At 43.5% G+C, this 20911-nt stretch overlaps 2 protein-coding genes across 4 annotated transcripts in view; one reads left to right on the forward strand and one right to left on the reverse strand.

Moving 5' to 3' along the window:
* Nucleotides 1-1619: 1619 nt before the first annotated feature.
* On the forward strand, nucleotides 1620-5253 carry tyw5 (tRNA-yW synthesizing protein 5). Its single transcript, XM_076156120.1, has 8 exons — nucleotides 1620-1822; nucleotides 2851-3005; nucleotides 3092-3161; nucleotides 3258-3302; nucleotides 3445-3582; nucleotides 3753-3840; nucleotides 4005-4121; nucleotides 4438-5253. Exons 1-8 carry the CDS (start codon nucleotides 1742-1744, stop codon nucleotides 4722-4724), a joined length of 981 nt encoding a protein of 326 aa, XP_076012235.1. The 5' UTR covers nucleotides 1620-1741; the 3' UTR covers nucleotides 4725-5253.
* A 21-nt stretch (nucleotides 5254-5274) lies between these two features.
* The window catches only part of lrrfip1a (leucine rich repeat (in FLII) interacting protein 1a), a 30961-nt gene continuing 15324 nt past the window's right edge, over nucleotides 5275-20911 (reverse strand). The window contains exons 5-27 of one of the 3 annotated variants that reach the window (XM_076156108.1): nucleotides 19763-19804; nucleotides 19367-19417; nucleotides 19181-19219; nucleotides 18652-18720; nucleotides 18509-18563; nucleotides 17846-17946; nucleotides 17191-17274; nucleotides 16376-16407; nucleotides 15709-15811; nucleotides 15300-15398; nucleotides 14902-14928; nucleotides 14632-14757; nucleotides 14006-14077; nucleotides 13376-13546; nucleotides 13138-13230; nucleotides 12831-12923; nucleotides 12576-12668; nucleotides 12287-12431; nucleotides 7519-7568; nucleotides 6832-6952; nucleotides 6668-6747; nucleotides 6481-6585; nucleotides 5275-6388 (exon numbers count right to left, since the gene is read on the reverse strand). In XM_076156108.1, the coding sequence (XP_076012223.1) occupies nucleotides 6281-6388; nucleotides 6481-6585; nucleotides 6668-6747; nucleotides 6832-6952; nucleotides 7519-7568; nucleotides 12287-12431; nucleotides 12576-12668; nucleotides 12831-12923; nucleotides 13138-13230; nucleotides 13376-13546; nucleotides 14006-14077; nucleotides 14632-14757; nucleotides 14902-14928; nucleotides 15300-15398; nucleotides 15709-15811; nucleotides 16376-16407; nucleotides 17191-17274; nucleotides 17846-17946; nucleotides 18509-18563; nucleotides 18652-18720; nucleotides 19181-19219; nucleotides 19367-19417; nucleotides 19763-19804 (1959 nt within the window). In that variant the 3' untranslated portion in view covers nucleotides 5275-6280. Of the gene's footprint in view, nucleotides 6389-6480; nucleotides 6586-6667; nucleotides 6748-6831; nucleotides 6953-7518; nucleotides 7569-8046; nucleotides 11368-12286; nucleotides 12432-12575; nucleotides 12669-12830; nucleotides 12924-13137; nucleotides 13231-13375; nucleotides 13547-14005; nucleotides 14078-14631; nucleotides 14758-14901; nucleotides 14929-15299; nucleotides 15399-15708; nucleotides 15812-16375; nucleotides 16408-17190; nucleotides 17275-17845; nucleotides 17947-18508; nucleotides 18564-18651; nucleotides 18721-19180; nucleotides 19220-19366; nucleotides 19418-19762; nucleotides 19805-20911 lie in introns of those variants that run through there. The other 2 variants (XM_076156092.1, XM_076156101.1) reach the window with 2 other exon arrangements.

Consider the following 20911-nt stretch of genomic DNA (forward strand, 5'->3'; position numbering starts at 1 on the left):
TCATACATCTATTTCCTGAAGAGCATAATTTGGACCACTCATGTGTTTGTCTTCCAAATTAGTCCACCTCATTCGCACCATTATCATCATAGTAGATTTCCACGTCTCCTGGAATTGCGTATGATCTCGTCATTATCTGCAGAGGGAGCCTTCTTGTAACTTGATTGCAGCAGGTCACACTTTTCCTCAAGCTTCCCAAATGAGCTGTAAGGATGACAGAAAGATGTGTAACATTTCTCCAGCAAAGAGAGGTGGGTGTCAGAAAGCAGTGGATCCTCTAAAACGACACTAGGCAGGCTAACACCAAGTGCTGAAGCATTCACACCAGGGGTGTCAAACATACTGGGATGACTTTACAAAGTGTGAAAATTACATTAACTGCAAATTTTCAATTAAACAAACTGCTATTCCTAATTTGTCCACCGGGGTCGCACTGTTTAGAGTAGCGGACCCAACACAACAACTGACCCAAAACTGAAAAGCAGATAAAATTTAGATAACACAGTATCTAAAGTTTTATATATATTTATACTATGGATAATAAAATAACTATCGTTTGTTGCATTTATGAAATTATCGGGGGCAAAAACTGAAAGAAAACTGTCGGCACATAACTCCAAACATAGGAGCTGTGAGGCAAAAGTATTGACCTCTAGCCCACACTGGACTTGATCAACTCTTGAGAGGCTCTAATTTTCTAAGCAATTTAAAGTCTGTTTTTGAAGTTCAAGAATAGTATCTCTGATATTTTAGTAAATTATTCTTTTTATTTTAATATTCCTTGTGATCTTCTTGTAATTATATTTGCTCTCCTCAGCCTTTTTACGTTCATCTCCAGCTTGGTACTTTTCAGTTAATGCTGCGTGTTTGTTCTAAAAATGTATTTGAAAATTACATTGATTGATGTTTGCTTTTTTCTTCACGGGTCACTACATTTCCATACTTGTGTCTATTGCCGAGGCCTTCCAGGGCCTGAAACTGACACTGTGACAGCAGTGTGGAAACATGGCAGAAAGCCTGCAGGAGTGAATCAAACGTCCTCATTGACCACGCTACGCTGTTTGCACTGCAGAAAGAAAGCTACAGACCCGCTATCACAACCCCATGAGATGTAGTTTTCTAATGCTGAAAAACGAGCTGTTGTTCAGTCATGAAGTAAAACATAAACATGTCTCTAGCTGCATCTTCCGGTAAGGAACAAGCAGACAAACATTGTATCTACACTCTTAAACACTGTTATTGTGGGTGTGGTGATCATTCGTCTGATACGTATGAATGATAACCTTTGAAACGAAAGTCTGTTTTTACTTTGAATTCGCCCCCCATTTTTCTCATTAGTCTGCTTCTGTGGGGAAGGTAAACAATGCGACACCCAATGACGCTGATTGGTGGGGGGTGTAAGGTATTAACAGATGCCCGTGCTAACTGGTGACTTCAGGCTGAATGCGTCGCTATTTGCCAAATTTCTGAAAACGTCAGTAATTACAAAGTCTATGTTCAAAATAATAAATTCGATTAGTTCAACTAATTTCTGCAAATGATGTCCATATACTCTTTATAGGTTGTTGATTTATAGTTAACTACATTTTATTTTCTTAATGGCGGGAAGGCATTCACAAAGACAACTCTATTCGCGGTAATGGTACCACTTGACATGGATACTCATTAAATACGAACATCTGAACAGCGCTTGCGAGGTTTACGTGCTCGACATTCGGTTTCCCAAACCAAAACATGTTAAATGGAGCACCAAGAAAAAGTAACCGTGCCGATTGTCACAGAAGTGGACATAAAAAAATTTCGGCGAGAGGTTTATCCCGAGGTAAGATCAACAAGCAGATACTTCAACGTTTCTCTGTGCCTAGAAGGTAGCTTCGGCAAAATGCCTTTCTGAATTCTGGAAATATAGGTCCGCTCTGTCGATCTGTAGTAAAAATACTCAGTTGTTGACTTCGTTCCTCAAATGTACGGGTTTTTGTTGGTATCCAGATATGTATCATGTACGCAGAGGGAAATATGCTATTGGAGCTGACCTTATTATGCAATCCCTCGCGCGTGGTTCCGTGGTGTAATGGTTAGCACTCTGGATTTTGAATGCAGCGATTCGATTTCAAATCTCAGTGAAACCTCTCAATTTTGCCTTACAAGCCTCTCCCACCCTCTGTAGTTTAGGGTCACTGCTGATTCATTTATTAAAACTAAATCCCTTTGGGCAACATTATCACAATTTCACACTTTTGTGTCTGTAGAAATTAGCTTGTATCATCACCGTATAAAAGTTAGTGTCCCATTAAGATCAGATGTGGGTCACAGCAGTGCAGCAGCACTATTTGTAGTCAAACTAGCTGTTTCGCATTTTCTGGAGATGACACACAATACTACTAGGGCAGCTACAGCGGTGTGTTTTTGTATGTGTGTGTATGTGGTCCCATGTGGTGAGCACTCTGGATTTATTTTAAATCTTTTATTTTGGTCCTTTTTGCATTACACCTAGATTACTACAATGACCTGTCTGATCAGAAATATAAATACATTTGATCATTGTTACTGTTATTGCTGCAGTTAGATTTATATGTATATCCTACTGAGACGTGACGTCCTCACATATGGACATTACATTTTTCCTTCCTTTTACCTTATACATCATTGTGCCACTTTGGGTCGCTAGGAAACAAAGCAGACGGGAAGAAATGTTTTCTACTCTTTGTGTTTGTATGTAGTACACATATGAACACACGCTTCACATTTTTTGGTTCACACTTATTAGATCCCACTAATCCCAAGTAGCATGGAGAAGTTAAAAATGCATACAAAATAAATGTCCAGGTCTCAGGAGGTCATGTTTTACAGCGAAGGCCAGTGGTCCTGAGAGGTGTGAATCTTGGACCGTGTGTGGAGAGATGGAGTGTTGACTTTCTTGCACAGAAAGGAGGAGACAAGGAAGTGAAGGTCCATGTGTCTACGGTGCCAAAGATGGACTTCCTTCGCAAAAACTTTGTATACAAGTGAGCCTCTTTACCTCTTCACACACACACACACATATTGATATTGCTTCTTTGTAGATTTCTCATCTTCCTCTCATTCCTCACAGGACTCTGCCTTTTAATGACTTTATAAAAAGGGCATCTGAGAGCAAACACTCAAACTTCTTCCTGTGTGAGGTAAGTAAGTTTGGGTCTCTCGTACTATATACTTAATTTATTTTATTATTCAAATCTTCTTTGGTCTGATCCCGGGTGTGGTCCGGTTTATCTCAGGATGAGAGCTACTATCTCCGCTCACTTGGAGAGGACGTCCGAAAGGTATGTGGAAGACTCTTACATTCTTAATCTGCAGTTGAGGATGTGTGACTCTATGATCATATTAAATCTAAACTAAATGTCATTGGCATTTCAGTAAAGTAGAGCAGCTGTCACAGCATCAGTAGTATTTGATCTCTTGCAGGAGCCTGCTGATCTGAGCAAACAGTTTCCCAACTTGGCAGAAGATTTTCATATCCCTCAGTACTTTGAACCCCATCAATTTTTCTCCAGCGTCTTCCGCATCAGCTCTTGTGGTCTGCAGCTATGGACACACTATGATGTGAGTGTGGTAAAGTATTGAAGTATAGCAGGCTGACCCAAACTGTGAGAAACCAGGCTATTATCGATATCTAACAGCAAATGACAGGTTCCAAACAAGTTGATCATATTTTCAGTAACAGGCCCGACCCTCTCACCTTTTTCTCCAGTGTAAATTTTTCATTCTCTCAGGTGATGGATAACCTGCTGGCTCAGGTGACAGGGAGGAAACGAGTGGTTCTCTACAGCCCCCAGGATGCATTGCACCTCTACCTGTCAGGTAAGATGCTAAAAAGATGCTGGCATTTAGATCTTAATGTCATGATCAGGTTAAATATCTTATCTATATTTTTATTGCGTTTCCTGGTATGAATGGGACTGTCTCTTGTTGTGTCCAACATAGCTTAATATACTGATTCCTTCATCGCTAATTTAACCCATCAGGTGATAAATCAGAAGTCCTTGACATCGACTCTCCAGATTTGAAACAGTTTCCAGAGTTTGTGAAGGCAAAGCGATACGAGTGTGTGCTGGAGCCTGGAGATCTGCTTTTTATTCCTGGTAAGATGATATCCACTGAAGAATCTCAATGCCAATCATTTCTAGACATATTTCTGTGTTTCTTGTACCAAACTCGGGACATTATGTTCCGTCAATCCCTATTGCTAGGCAATACAAAACTGAAAGAGCCTTAGTAACATTGATAAAATACATCCGCTTTCAGCATTTTGATATTGAGACAGAAAGTCTTACAGTAGGCCAAATGCTTCTGGACATACAATGTTTATGTCCTGCCATATTAAACACCAGTAAGACACAGTTTCAAGACGTGATCATATTATGCGTAGAAGTCCTGATCCTGCATTTCTTTTTCCAGCTCTGTGGTTTCATAACACTCTGGCACTGCAGTTTGGTGTGGGTGTGAACGTCTTCTGGCGCCATTTGCCTGCAGAGAGTTATGACAAGAAGGATCCCTACGGGAATAAAGACCCTCTGGCCGCAGCTCGGGCCCTTCAAGCCCTGGAGAGGGTTATACACACTCTGGATGAACTCCCGCCTGATTATCGAGATTTCTACGGTCGGCGTATGATTCAGCGAATTCAAAAACGGACATACTGCTCAGCTGTGCCAGAGGACTCCGACAGGTCATCCAAACCTGGGTGACGCTTAAGAAATGCGGAGTAACAAACATGATCTCTGTCATGTCTATACATTCCACAGTCTTAAATTACAGATTACATGAAAATTTCCGCAAACTTTCCTGCCCAGGGTGACTAAAGGTATGGGAAACGGTATGTGAGTGTCTCCCTCTGCTGGCCAGAGTCCCTTAGTCCTAAGCTTTTGTTGAGGACAACTGGCACGACGCCAAGGAATCGCCAGGCACGTGTATTAGAAATTACAAAGCATTGATTGTTTTACACGAATATTAGAATAAAACTATGTGCCGGCAAAAACCAAACAGCCTCATCCCTCACTTCCTTCATCACGATCACAGTTTTTCAATGTGGACTTATGGAAAATAAACAACCGAATATGAGCATTTAACATTAACATTACAGTATTGTTGAAATGTTACAATTTTGCCTTTGATCATAAATTGTCTGAGGTGGTGATGGAAGCAGCAGAATCATGAAATCATCTGCAAATGAACCCAAAGAAACACTGGAAGATTCGTGTTCACACAAATTCCTCGCCCAGGACTGAAACGCCCGTCTGTCCACTGAAACTTTATTGCACAGATTACAGTCCTGTAAGTCTCCTTACAGACATTTAAAGCTTTGTAAACAGTAAAGCAAAGCAGCATCTCCACCGTGTGTACACGTCAAATCGCAATTCTCTTCAGTAAAGCCTTAGCAACTACGTGTGTTCACAACAGTCAACCAGTGACTTAATAATATGCAGCAGAAATAAGCCCGGAGGTGCTGCTGCAGCTTCCTGGGAGGGAGGTTACACACTTTAGGTCAAGCTGAGGCGATGTCACACCTCCACTGTTCAACCTGCACATTCAAATAACTGCTTACTTAACTTGAGTCTACTGGCTAAATAAAAGGAGCTTACATCCAAAAGTGAGTGACACAAAGTGCTTTCCCCCCCGTTGTGTTGGAAGCAAACCCTAGACTGACATACACAGCCACACATTTGATTTTTGAAACAACTTGAACAGAAAAAAATGAAAGCAAGCAGAGAAAGAAGATACAGATTTGCTCTTTCGTTCACAAAAGTAACCATGTCCTCTCAGGCATGAAGATTGAACGCAGTGAAGTCTTGGACGGGGGTCCTGTTTGATGCGCTGAGCTTAGACGTTCTTTCATTAGATTTCTTGGTGCTCCACATAAGCAAGGCAAACATGTTATATCTTTGATATGAGGCAGCGGAAACTTCTGGAAAGACAGCAGTGCGACATTTGCCTGAGAAGTCAAACGACCAAGTCCTCTCACTGCCGTTGGGTCCCGGCACTCTGCATGTGGACCATCAACCTCCGTCAGAACTCCAGTGGATCCACAAAAACAACTAGGCACACAATCTGCTTCAGGAGGAGCTCTGTGGGTCAACATGGAGTTCTCTTCGGGCAAAAATGAAGAAATGGCACGTTGTGTTTTTTCTTTTTTTTTGTTTTACATTTATCCGTTATGTTTATTGTATCTACTTTTCTTGATGGCGGTTTGTTATGCGGTCGGCTCGTGCCGGGCAGGGAAGCGGGGATCTGTGAGAGGTTGTTGCTATGGAGTCTGTGCCATACCGCGACTAGACTTCATCTTCTCCAGTCTTTTAGATAGATGGCTGTTGTTCGACTCGAGCTCGTCGCTCTTGTCCAGTGCTGATCGTAGCTGTTTTCATGAGAGAAAGACGATATTGCAACTGAGCCAGACCTGCAACACAATACCGTTTAATAATTTATAACAAGAAACTGCCCCCATACCTCTCGCTGTAGCTTGCGTTTCTCCGCCTTCAGCTCATCTTCAACCTTCTCTGCGTTCTCCGCTGCAGACTTGTAGCGAGTCACCTGACCCTCGAGTCTGGTCACCTGGAAACCATAGCAAAGTTAAGTGAGATTACTATCAAGACTTTACAGCCACTTTGCATTCCGGTGGGTTTTCTCAGCTCACGTTTTGTTCTAAGGCGTTGACTTCTTGCTCCGCCTTCACCAATTTGAACTTCAATTCACTCATCTGTCTGTTGGCGTCTCCTGGACAGATTTAGAAGAAACAATTTCTTCAGCTATGCGACACACAACAGCAGAAAATACTGAAATGACGACGGATGCACATACGCTGTGTTTCTGGCATGTTTGGATCCGTGCCGTTCTCTAAAACTTCACCATCTGGGCTGGAGTTGCTCTCTGTGCTGTTCCTCTGCGTCTTCTGTTCCAGCTGGGCCTTTAGTTTCTTCACCTGTTCATGGATCCATTCAGATGATGAACAACACACTCCATTGTTCAGTCTGTTGTGTAAGACTATATGACACTCACATTCACAAGCTCAAAGAAGCTCAACTATGGACCCATCTATGAAAAAAGAATGTGCACCACTAACACCCAAACACATGGCTTTCTATTGACTGTACATTAACACGTTTGAATACAAACCCACAGATCTTTGAAGCCACTCGTTCATCCATAACAATCAGGATCATTACTTGTTCATAGAGGCTCAACTCTCCAGGGAATTTCTTAAGATTCTAATCCATAACTTTTAGATTGACTATCTATCAGACAGACAGACAAACAAACAATCTGGAGCCACCTCAAAAACAAATCAGCTGTTTCTTAGCTCAAGACCAAATGTTTAAGCTCTGTTAATACCTTTTCCAGATATCCTGCAAACACAAACAAACACACCGCAGCAAAAACATAGCCAGTCCTGCTTAGATGTGCTTTTTTGCTTCGGATTTTAGTTGTCACGATAGCTGGTAACCATGGTCAACAGTGACTGGTGTAAAGGACGCAGCATGAACTCACCTGCTCTATCATTTTTTCACGCTCATCCACCAATTTCCTCAGGCGGATTTCTGTAAAGTACAAACACAAAGCATTTAAGAAAAAATTCATATTTCTGGCAGTATAATTTCACATTTTCATCATTGCAATTTATCAAAAATGCAGTTGTGGAGTCATGCTGCGCAATGATACTTTACTAGTAAAAACAAACACAACTTCCGCAGTTCATACTGACAAAAAAGGGTGAACATACCAAGGATGGGAGGAACCGAGGAGCTGGAGGGGAGGGGCTGGGTCAGGGTGGGAGGATGATGCATGCAACGAGCAGGCATCCGCACGACGGTGATGGAGTGTGACGTGAGGGGAAAGTTAGCATGCTGTAACTGTGCATGAGAACAGGTCAGCGCTAAGCTAAAAGCTAAACTCAGCCTATAAAACACTACAGAGAGAGGAACCTCTACGCAGAGAACTGGAAGGTCTCTAAGGGTTTTATCAGCTGAAAATGGTCTTTCCATGATGGTGATGTCATACATGCAATTTAGACCCACATTTTAGAGGCAACAGCAAGGCATTTATTGTCACGCACTGTAACAAACCTTTACATTACGTGCAAAAAAACAACAACAATGCAGCTTTATCTCACTTTCTCAGCCCTCAAGAGTTTTTACATCTCTGTAGACAGGGCTACAAAAACACAAGGAGCTGTACCAATGAAGAGTAAGTGTGAAAAGAACACGAGCAACACACATCAGAATGAACAATTCGCAATTTTTGGCGGATTGGAGACACAGTGTGAATGGTGGAATGATCGGTAGATTGGGGTTTTCAGAGGCCTTAGCAGAGCAACAATAACTAACAAATATCCACCAAACCTTACAAGCAGCTTAACGCATCAATTACAAAATAAACTTTATCCAATCAAGTACAAACTAAACTTTATCCAACATACCAAGTACAGTAAACAGGCCGATAGTAAAATCCAGTCATGCATAACATTTGACATAAGAATCGCTCCAAAACAAGTTTCATTTATGCACATTTTACCTAAAAACAAATGTATGTTTGTGTATCTGGGTACTTATCTCATTAAGAATAACGGTACAGTACATGAAGTATGATTTAAGTGAAAGTGCTGATATGTATAAGTAGGGCCGATTAAACTGGACTAAGAGGTCAAACAGTCCTCTTTGCCTTTGCCTTTCCCTTTCTTGCCGTTCTTTTTGGAGTCTTTCCTTGCCCGAGGCTCTGCCCTGCTGCCGCCCGCTTGCTCCTCTGCTTTCTGAGAATCCAGAGCTTCACTCTGCAGGTCCATCTTGACAGCATCTACGCCCTTATCTACTGGTAAAGCCATCGCCTGGTCCACATTCTCAGCCCCGCTTCCTTCTACGGCGCCCAACTCTACTGCGTTCTCAACTCCTTCCACTTCTCCTTCTAAAATGTCCCTCACACTCGCTTCGGCCTCCTCGGTTTTTTGTTGTTCACACATATTTTCCTTCTCCTCATTTTCAGAGCCGCCGGTTTTCTCTTCTGCTGAAGGAGGTTGGTCCTCTTCAAAGACATGACCTAACTCTGTCGTGTCTACCAAAGTGATTCCCTCGTCATCTGTGCTGTTCTCCTTGTCGCCCTCACCTGGCTCGTCTTGCGCTCTCTGCTGTGGCTCTGCGTCGTCGCATGATACCACCTCAACTTCCTCGTGTGCTGAATTTAAAGGGAGATTCATGGCTACACCTGCGTCCATGTCATCAAAATCAAACGACTGTCCTTCATCGTCGTCATTGTCCTCTTCACCACTGTCCTCCTGCATGGGCTGAGATGAGTCATTATTCTCTGGCTCGTCTATGCTGGATTCAGGCTGTTGGTTTGCTGGAGGACAAAGCGATATGGAACCTTCCACAAGTTGAAGATCTTCTACACCTGCTGCGTTTTCATCACCACAGTCCTGCTCCCTCAAGGAACAAATCCCTGGGGCTTCCTGTGAGGGATTCATCTCTACCCTCTCGACGGTATCGCTTTCTTCCATTTCCAAAGAAGCTTCAGCATTTAGTTTGAGACTCTGATCTACAAACTGCAACGTGGGGGTTTGTACTTCAGTGCAAGATATATCATCCACTCCATCAGTTTGGGCAACTGGCTCCAAAAAGTTTGCTGCTTCATCACCCCCGTCAGTTTTTCCGGCCACTGCCTGGAGTGGCACTAAGGAACTGTCTAGCTGAACTAAATCTTCGAGTTCCTGGTCACTTGTCTCATCTTCTTTTATCTCATCATTAGAAGAGGTGACACCACCACAAAAGAATTCTTGGTCCATCTCTACACCTTCATCTTCCTCATCGTCAACCATCTCGATGACCTCCTCAGCAGCTGCGGCAGAAACTTCGATCTCAGCATTGACGTCCGAGTTTGCGGTTGCATATTGTTTGGACTCTGAGCCAGAGGAGCTCTCTGGACGCTCAGTGAAGCTCTCAGTGTGCGATGGAGCTACCAGCACCATAGCTTCATCATCAGAATCCTTTGTGTATTCAGGAGCCACATCAACACTGTTTGGTTCGTGTGGTTTCACTTCAGTTTTTGAGCTGCCGTTTGTGGTTTCGCAGCTGATTTCAAGGTTTTTATCTGTGCCTTCCAATCGGATAACAGCCTCAACTATTTCATCTCCTCCACTATCTGCTATTCCTGATTCGATATGCTTGGAGTCACTGTCGGCTAAGATGTCTGTTGCATCTCTGTCGGGGTCATTTGTGACCTCTGGATTTTTGGAGTTCTCAGTAAGATCAGATGTACTGTGGTTGGACTCTGGATCAGGACTCATTACAGACTCTGGTTCCACTTTCTCAGATTCTAAAATCAAGTCTTGCTCAACCTCAACACCATCTGTTCTCAGAGTTTCAACAGACGGAAGCATTTCAGTGAGCTTTCCTCCAACTACTTCTTCTACTTCCAAAACGTGCTGCTTGTCCTGTCCAATCTCAACTTGCTCTGTCCCCAATTCCTTCAGAATGTAGGGACCACTAACCTCAGCTTCTACCACCAGCATCTTATCACTTACAGCCATTTCTAAATCTTTCTCTGGTTTGTTGCTTTTGGTCTCTGTCGCACTTTCCACCTTAGCATCCTTTGGTTCCTTCTTATCCTCCTGACCCCCTCCTTTCTTCTTGCCCCTCCTCTTCCTCTTCTTCTTTTTGCCCGAAGAAGCAGCAGCACCCTGAGGCTGGCTTTTGCTTGACGTTTCCTCTACCTCATCATTCTCTGCCTCGTCAACAAGCTCGGGCTCGGGTTCAGCGTTTGATACGGTTGGAGTTGGATCATCAGGAGCCATTTTGTTCAAAATGTTCTCGTTAGCCTCTTGCTGTGGGCACGAATCTATGTCCTTCGGAGCTAATTTGCTTCCTTCAACATCTTCTAACCTCTCTAATTGGTCTTCAGAAAGCTTGCTACACATTTGTCTCATATCATCACTAGTTTCAATGCGAACTGTTTCTGAAACATCTGGACTAACTTCTTCAGTACCCATTTCGCCTAAATCTTGGCTAGTTTCTCCTCCCAGATCTTCCCTTACAAGATTTTCTATCTCTGCATCATTTTCCCCAGGACTTGCTACAGCTTCCTGAACATCAGCACAAGAAACTAATATATTTTCTGCATCAATTTTAACTTCCAAGTCCTCGCTGGGGCCACTTCCTACAGCAGCGTTTTCCACTGTGGTTAATGTCTGTGGTTCTTCCTGAGATGTTTCCAGTGTGGACACGATATCCACATTACAGGGTGCATCAGAGATCGAGGGACTCGCTGTAATGTCCTCGAGCATTTCTTGATGCTGCTCTGGATCCAGCTCTTCCTCCCCGTTACTTCTCAACTGAGTGTCTTGTGTGTTGCCTGGGAGACCATGAAGAGCAAACAGTGATAGAGGACTTAAGATTGATTCTTATAATCTGTAAACTTAATCCCCATCACCAGGAAAGCAGCAGCGGCTGAGGTGGAGATAAGACAGAACACATACGACTGATTCAGCAGCCAGAGAGAGAGACAAGGATGAGGCCCAAGGAAAGCAGAAGAGGAAGAAGAAGAGGAGGAGGAGGAACGCAGGAAGAGAAGATCACCAACATGAAGTCCTTGATCTTGAAAGCATCAATGCAACAGAGGGAGCAGACCTGCACGAGTCTTTGAAATAACCGTAGAGGTTGTGAACAACTTTTAAACAAATTTGATTTGACGTTCTAGTTGTCCATAAGCATAATCTCAAAGCACATCAATGCTTGTGCAACAATTCAATGCATGTTATAGCCCAAGTACACCATGATTCTGAACACGTTCTATCTGCCACTAAAATGAACACGCTTAGAAACACTAAAACCTTTCACACCTACATTCAATCCAGTCCGTACAAAGTCACACAAAGAACACCCACATTAACACACAATTTGAACGTGTGAGTTCAAAAGCAGAACGGTTAGTAATGAAAAGTTTGGAAGGTGAGCTGTAAGGTGAAGTTTCTAAAGGAAAGACGTGCAAAAGATGATGCTGAGGCGGTCAGAGCATATCAGTGACACAAGACGAAATACTTCAGACTTCACTCCAAAATATCTACGGAAACACTGGCACATATTGTAAACACAATTGTAAGCAAACTTCTCAAAATCATGAAGTCTTTTATTGAATTTATCAACGGTTGAGTCGCTGCAATGACAGTTTTCAGGGTTGATCGAAGGCATTTTGGAATGAAGTCTGACGTTTTATGATGAGCCATGCATGAGGAAAGAGATTTGTTTAGTCCAGTCTTAAGTCCGTGTTTTACCTAGCATGCTGTTCCCTTCTGTCGGGGACGTTTGAGAAACCTGAGCCGTCCGAGCCGCCGGGTCTCCGCTAGAGGATCCTTCCCCTTCTGCCTCAACGATTTCCCCATTTATGCTCAGATCAGGTCCCAACACGATTCCATGTTTCTGGACAAAATAAGACAGCAAGCATCAGATCTATACAATAATTAAGTTTTAGTTTGATTGATCAAGTATCCATTGTTTCTCTCATTCAACCTTATTCACATGACTGACAGATGGAAATAGCTGTTTCACACATTGACTCAATACCTTTAGAATATCTTTCAGATTGACCACCTCTTCTCTGAGCTCATCTCGCTCAATTCGTATTGCATCTGTATATTCTTTCTGTCGCTCTAAGGCCTGAGAGGAACCCCCAGAAATGATTGCGAAAAAGCAGCAGAGATGGAGAAGTTGTGTGAAGGAAGTGAAAAAGAAGGTAAAAGTCATGTGAGGTCAACGCAGAGGAGATATTAGACTTTGAAGGCAAACTGCAGCAGAACTGTTGGGGCTCAGTGGCCGTACCCCAATTTTTTTATCCTTCCACTCCACCGTCTCCTGCAGGTCGGCTATTTCTCTAACAAAACCGTCCTGCTTCATACGCAGCTGACGGATATCCTGAAGAGCAGGAAGAAGAAGGAAAAGGTGTGATACAGAAAGAAAGAACAAGCAGTTAAGGGAGCAGAAGAGGAAAGCTAGGAATTCTGCAGCACTCCCTCACAGGAAGCTCACTGAGAGGTGGTTGGTTGATGATTTTTCCCCTCCATCTCTCGCTTGGTTTCACACATTCACATGCGCAAACCTGCCAGCCCCACCCCCCACCTGTACTCACATTTAGCAGCTCTTCGCTTTGTTTTAGCGTCTCCTTCATGTCGCTGAACTGGAACTGCAGCACAGTGTGGGCGTGCTTTTCTCGGTCACACTCCTGTGAGGAACAACAGACAGCGATAGTCACGGATTTGATTGGTCAAAATCAAGCCAGATCTTAATGGTGTTGTCTCGTGTTCGGATATCTATCAAATCCCCCTTTTTTGCCTGATCGTTTAAAAGTTACCGAGAGGTTTCACAACCTTGAGTTTCTCGTCGTAATCCCGGCGTGACTCGGACAGCAGCTCCTCCAGCTCCATGAGCGAATCCTTCAGCGTGTCTACCTGGTACATCAGGTTGCTCTTCTCGTTGTCCAGCTGAGCGTTGGACACCATGGCTTTACGGTATTTCTCCTCCACTTCTGTTAGTGTGTCCTAATCAGGATTCAGAGAGGAGACAAACCTGCCTAACTTAGTGTGTCACCATCTAATCAGCATATTACTGGTTCACAAAAGCAGATGGATGAAGATGAGCACAAAAGACAAGGTACAATGAAATCTACAACAATTATTGGTTGTCCATCTACTTTATTTTTACTGGATTTGACAGCCAACACTGAGGTATGTTTAAGGTAAAATTGAGGCTTATCACAAACAAACAATGAAGAAGCAACGTGCGGAGTTAATGCAGGAGAGCTTAAAATGCACCAGTTTAAGAGAAGCATACAGAGCTATTCACTTATTATTGTTCATCATAGTTGGTTTGTTGATTTGTATCAGGTACTTCTCATAGAGACGCGTCCTTAAGTCTTTGATACCCAAGAACTAGAGCAGTTAAGGCACAGCAAACCCATGAGCGTTAACAGCCAGTCTGGAGTGGACTCAAACTTATACCTTGACTTCTTTAAGGTTCTGCGTGTACTTTGACTCCACATCTTGAATCTGATCCTTCAGCTCATGAATTTCCTGGGGTGAAGAGTGCAGGAAGGGTGAGCAGAGAAGCGTGGTGTGACGGCGTCAAAAAAACAAACAAACAGAAAAGGTGACGCAGAACGTTCACAGAGCAATGGACAGGAACAGAGACGCTTGTAGAAAGAACTGAAATGGCGTGGAGGCACAGAGCGAGGAAATCTGCATTTCTAGTCAAGCGAGCAGATTATTTGACAAGCACGTTTGAGACAACTGAAAGCTTTATAGAGCTGGAAAACAAAGGAACAATCACCTCACTGTTTATATTCAGTCGACGGAGGTAAACTGATTGAAGAACAATGCTCACGTACAATATTTATGTGCCGTTAATCAAATATTTCCACTTTAGGAGATAGTACTTTACATCTCAGAGGGACAGAATGCACGTTCTACTACAGTACATTTATTTTCTGGTGGTAGTTGGCCATGATCCTTCAGGGAAATGTTCTCCTTGTCCTTTTATTTCCCACTTCGTTTGCTATTATTTCTGGTGTGTTTTTGCCGTTTCCTGTGTTGCTGCTGCGACACAGCGCCGCACTTTAACAATTTACCTTGATTTCACGAGTGGAGGTCTCTGGGTCTAAAGTTATAGCTGTGTCACCACTTCCTCTCCGGGAGGACGAGCCGCCTAAGGAGGTGAGGGTGGTTGCCGTTAAAGCAGAAGCTGCTCGAGATCCCTAAGGGAGAAAGAAAAAAGTCAGTGTCATTTTAAGTAGTCACAAAACCCGGGCTACTGTGAACTAGGGCTTCTCTGCCAGTATATGAATACTTGTTTGTGACTTTGATACAGACTGTAGCATTTGTTTACCTGACCCACTCACCTTCTCCACATAATCTCTGTCCTCCACCTGTTGAGAAGAAGAACAAAGAAGAACACAATGAGAACACATGATGTAATGCCTGAGGGAGGAGAGTCAGCACCCTGAGGTGGCACGGTCGTGTTTAGATTCATCATGATGAGTCCATCCAAGCCCAAACTCAAACATGGAGCAACTCCAGGAAGAATGAAATCTGCCTTTGAATCGTCAACATTCAATAGGCCACAACATACACACACACACACATTAAAATACAGCACACATCAGCACACTATCCACTTTTACTCTGTACCACACATACCAAACAGGCTCACGTTAGTCACCAAAGTCAGACAAAGCGTTCAAACCAGAGGCCGACGGGACAACACAGCTGTCGCCTTGAGCAACGCAAACCCGCTCACATCAGAAAAGTCTGGAATAGTCACATCGTCCAGGTCTCTGGGGAGGTTGCTGCTGTTCGCTGCACTCCTCAGAAAACTGGCAACAGAGCTGCTGTTATCCTACATCCACCACCAGGGGGTGAAAGAGAACAAGAAACATGCCCGTCACTCCAAATACACACAGAGGTGCCAAGAGGAATCGGGTCATCTTAATCTGACATTAGGCTAAATCTATGCAAAGAATCTAAATTCATTGTTATACAACATCTGTTTTTATTAGGCCAAATTACATGATGTTTCTAATAAAGAATGCATGAGCATAGACCACTGTGTTTGATATGTGATAATGACAGAGAGAGAGAGACAGAGAGACAGAGACAGAAAGAGAGACCGAAACAGACAGTAAGCGAGAGAGAGACAGAGAGCTCACCACTGGGCTGGCTCGGGCCGAGCCTGCTCTGGAGGAAACTCTGGAGCCGGAGGTGCGATAGCTACTGTACTCTAAAGGCTGTGGAGGAGATACACCGTCACTGCTTCGTTCCACCATCAGGCTCGTATTCACACCAACCACACCAAAACATGCCAACAACACACACCAATTCCATTCAAAGAGTTAAACCAATTCACATGATGCACCAAAAACACACTGCTACACAAGACGATGACATGGATTTCTGCATTAATCGCTAATAAAATATGGTCTAACCTTCTCCAACAGTTGTTCTTTGAATGCCTTTAAGGATAAAATAGTTTTATACTACATGCATACTTTGGCAGGTAGGACTTTGAGCCAAAGTCACTAGAAAACACAAACGTTCTGTTATTGCGGAGTTATTGTATATTGTGTGTGTGGGCCTTTGTTGCATCACATTAACTTCAGGTGATCAGGACCCTACGTTCCATGATTACTGCCTTCTGTTCAACTAATTATCAGTATTAGCATTCAGGAGAGTTTAGATTTGGATTAATAAACATGAAGGAAGACACACACGCAAACTTTTCGTACCAAGCCGCCACACTTGAACACATCAAAATCAAACAAAGCCATAATTCCAAGAAATCTTACGTTGGCGCTCAATCCAGTGACTCGCCTAGACGCACTGCATACGCTGTCTTCATATAAGGAGCTCTGCGCACGACACACACACACACACACACACACACACACACACACACACACACACACACACACACACACACACACACACACACACACACACACACACACACACACACACACACACACACACACACACACACACACACACACACACACACACACACACACACACACACGATTAGATGCTTTTTCTGGTCTGTGGCGAGTCAAAACTGATACATGCCTTCAGCGTGTGACACAAGCTTCTCTTCAAAAGTGAAATGTTCAGCCGCCTGAAGAAGCAGTGATGAGTCCAACACACATCATCTAACCTTTTGCCAGTCATGGTGAGTTTAAAGTGATGCAGCAGATATGAATGCATGTGTAAGATTCACTTTCAGGTGCTCGTGACAACACCGGTGAATAAGCATGATAAGGACCAGCATCAGTTCACAGTGTGATCAAGTAACAGTGGGTCAGAGGTCAGGATCAATGAAGGGAACCAACCCTACGATAGTACTGCATGGTGATCTGACTGAGCGGCGTGGGGAGCTGCAACAGATGATCCAGAGGGAAGTAAAACAGTTGTTTACAACATACAACAGCAGGTTGGGAGTATTCTTCTTCTGTTATAAATATAGATTACAGAACTGAGAGAGACTAAAGTTTACTGATGCCTGTAGGAGTTTGGTGTTCGCCTCCACAGAGAGGTCAATTTATTGCTTTTTGCTTGAACCCGACACCTCCAGGTGCATTGTGGGGTCTTCTGATTTGTATTCATTTGTGTCTTAAGTCATTTTTCTGTGTACGGACCTGGTACCCATTAAAAGTTGAACCCTGGTTTCTGGAGGCGGATGCGCCATTCAGGCTGTACAAGTCAGAGGCTCCGTAAGATGCCTGAAGAGAGAGAGAGACGGGACCAAAGTGGAACAGTCCAAGGGAAGGGGGGAGGTGAGATGGAGGGTTGAAAAGGACAGGAAGCTCAGACACCACATCCTCTACTTTCACAAAGTCACCCGGTGCTTCAGCAAACCAGTGACTCATGCTGCTTATCACTGTATTCATTCCACGCGTGTGTGAAGCACTTAAACTCACTCAAGGACGAGCAAACAAGCACAAACCACAGAGTCATGACATCTGCATACAAATAAATGTCCGCTCAGCTACTGTCCGATGGCTGTGTCTGCCTATGAAAGTCCAAACCTCTACAATGGAAAATCCACTCAGGTTCATGCCAAAATGATGAAAAATCTGCCAGGTAGATCATCAAGTCAACAGCAAAGGGCTCTAAATGCATGCAAAAATAATTTAGAATGAGTATCAGGAACACACAAAACATCTGGATTAGAGAGAACAGATTAGTGCTCCACTGCTATGGTACATGCCTCATTACATTCACTAAGACCCTGAAGAAGTTATTTAGTTACGCGTAGAAACACACGCCACAGAGCACCGCAGCGCCACTTACCGGCTGCAGGTCCAGTCTGGAGGAGCGAGACACTCGGCTGTCGTCACTCAGTCTGGAGCTCTGAGAGTCGGAGAGGCACAGGTCACAAACGTACGCTCGAGCTCAAACACATTCGTCTCTTTACGCGTTTGCCCTCGTGACACGTCAGACGCTGCGTTATTGACGACGGGTGATGTTTGGCAAAGTAAGTGATTTGTCGTTGCCCATGTTTTGCTCTAATCTCGCCACACAAATCCAGACTGGTTGTGTTTAGGTTCAGGTTTTAAATAGTTGGACCATTAGACAGACAGTGAGATCCACGAAGATGCAGCTTTACAAAGTAATCAATCATAAATGAAGAAAGACAGAAGCCACTGCCTCTTTTGTTTATATTTTGACTGGGCTTCTGACTGGGCCTCATTGTCTCCTTTCATTTCTTGTACTCTTCTTGTCATCTTGTATTCTTGTATAAAAACTCATAGTCATGAAGTTAACTCATTTTGACAGAATTTTTAAAGTATTTATCAAGTGATTGAGTTCCAAAGAGCAGCAGCAAGAAAAAACACATTTCTATGTAGAATCAACTCAGTGACATGGATCACAAGTGGACAAAGCACACACAGCCGTAGGTCCAATTCTCCAAGTATGCATGCAGGTAACAGAGCCATGAAGCTTCTATAGAACACACAGTACTAACCCGGCAGGATGTGACACTGTTATCGTCATCGTAGCCATTACTCTGTGGACAGAAAACAAGCAAACCACTGAAAAAACACTGAGCTGATGTGTGCACCGGCCTGCACAGGTCTGTCTGATGCTTTACATACATCTCTGTCTTTGTGTTTATGTTTCTTCTTTTTCTTTGACTTCTTGTGCGAGCGTGAGGAGGGGGAGGCCTTAGACGACGGGAGAGAAGAGAGAGGGAAGGAGTGAAAGTGAACTCTGCACTAACTCCGCCAAAACCAGCATGCCCGGCATTCTGCTCAAAGGCCCTGCTGACCACAGAAAGGTATGTGGACAACCCAGCAACATATTCATGCATGCACACACACACACGCACGCAGGCACAATGGAGTCACACTGGGCACTCAGTGGTAAACGGCACACAAACAATGACTACGATCACACTCGCACACACACACTATATCCGGATTATCTATCAATACCGCTATTGAAAATGCCATACAGACACAAACATTGACTGAATGGACTGAATTAGTCATAATAGCAGGAACCCATTTAAGTCCATTCAGTGATTAAATTTGAGCAAATAAATCACAGCGTTATGTATTTGTAAAGAGGCGTCACTCCATGCTCAATCACAGAGGAAACAGCAACCAGTTTGCAGAGCCTTACCCCTCCATAGGTACCCACTGACAACTGATCAAGATCCGACTGTGCAAAAGACACCACCACATCATCACCAACACGGACAGGAGCCTAAACCTCCATGTGACCACGCGGTCCGGGAGGTCAAAGGTCCAAATGTTTTGACTGGTCAACAAGAGAAGGTGTTACTGGTGCAGTTTGAGGGATACTGACCCTGACGCTGCCTCGGCTCCCCACAGACATCCGTTCATCGTCGTCAGAGAGCTGTGAGAAAAGAACAGAGAGGAAGAGCCGTTATGGAGATCAGGACAACTGGACATCACATTAATGACAAGAGACGTTCTGCTGCAATGACACATGGTTCAACGATCAGATCTTTGTCTAAAATTTCACCAAATGTATTTCCTGTTCAGTTCAAGTCTCTGACATACAAGCAAATATGTCGTCTTCCAAACAAGAACATTTTATGACCGATTCGCGACAAATTCAAAATCACAAGCTAAACACTGCACGCTGCATCCTGAGTTTTGAATTTTCCATGTGGTGGAGCAGAGGATTATGGGAAAGGACAGGCAATGAGAGGATGGAAAGAGAGGCAGAGCTACAAACCGTGGTTGTCCGCGAAGGGCGTGAGTATCTCTCACTGTCCTCCTGGAGGAAGGAAGGAAGGGAGGAAGGTATGAAGATGGAGAAGAGGTTCAGGGAGTGAAGGACGGGCGACATGTCAAAGGTCAACAGGACAGATGGATGATGGGATTAACCTTTGCTCGAGGTGTCAAACGACTTTCCCTCTGATGCAGTGCCGTGCAGTGCCATGCCATGGATGACATCACAGGTTTTTGTTTGAGTTCTTTTTGTCTTAACTACAATTAAGGTAAACGATGTGGCGTAAGAAGGATTAAAAAGGAATTCCAGTATACACATAATGTCATTAAGAGCCGACAGATTGTTTGAATGCTCTAGTAAATCGGTTACTAATAACATAATGAAGTTCTACTTCTCTGACTAGCATAACAACCTCGAATTATGGCAAAATAATGTCAGCCTGATTATGGTGTTTATGTGACGCATCAATGTAATACATTCTACTACAGATCTACTACGTCATATCGAATACTGTTTAATCGGAATGAGACTCAACATATCCATCGTTACAGGCTGCACGCCACCAGAGGGAAGAGGGCTCGAGGTGAAAGTCACATCAGCTTGCAAAATTGCTTATCCTCCATTTCATTTTGACTGTTATGTAAACACACAAAGCCACAGCAGTGACCCAATGATCCAGTAACCAAACAGTCGGGTCAAGTCACACGTGTTAAACAAACACAATTAGCCGAGGCAATCCTGACCGCTGTAACCTGAAACTACGGATTAAATCCTTTGGGGAAAACAAAACACACCCATTTCAGTGCAAGTAAGTTGTGTTAGTAAAAACAAAATAAAATCACTCAATCATCGGTCAAAACTAAAATTCACACACTTGCATCTTTGTTAACACGTTTGACCCTCTAATATGGGATAAATGTAAGTACTTAATGAAGTGAACAGCAACAGTAAAACCATGCAGATGGTCCTGCAGGCTAAATTCATACGGGCACGTTGCTGCAGTTCAATAAGTGGATTATCATTGATTTGTTATAATCTGTTATTTTTTCTAAAGCCTCAACAGGAATTCAAAGCTTCACACAGACAGTGAGCAGACACACATGCATAGATAGAACTTTGCTGTTAGTGTCAACATCCCAGCACAGAAACTGT

This window comes from Genypterus blacodes, unplaced genomic scaffold (genome assembly GCF_046128005.1).
Source record: "Genypterus blacodes isolate CSIRO-AG114 ecotype Tasmania unplaced genomic scaffold, CSIRO-AGI_Gbla_v1 ptg000008l_1, whole genome shotgun sequence".
In the NCBI taxonomy this organism is placed as follows: domain Eukaryota; kingdom Metazoa; phylum Chordata; class Actinopteri; order Ophidiiformes; family Ophidiidae; genus Genypterus; species Genypterus blacodes.

Coding starts and splice junctions, on each gene's coding strand:
- tyw5 (XM_076156120.1), top strand. CDS start 1,742: ATGGAGCACCAAGAAAAAGTAACCGTGCCGATTGTCACAGAAGTGGAC. Junction 1,823..2,850: donor GGCGAGAGGTTTATCCCGAG/GTAAGATCAACA, acceptor CATGTTTTACAG/CGAAGGCCAGTGGTCCTGAG. Junction 3,006..3,091: donor CGCAAAAACTTTGTATACAA/GTGAGCCTCTTT, acceptor CATTCCTCACAG/GACTCTGCCTTTTAATGACT.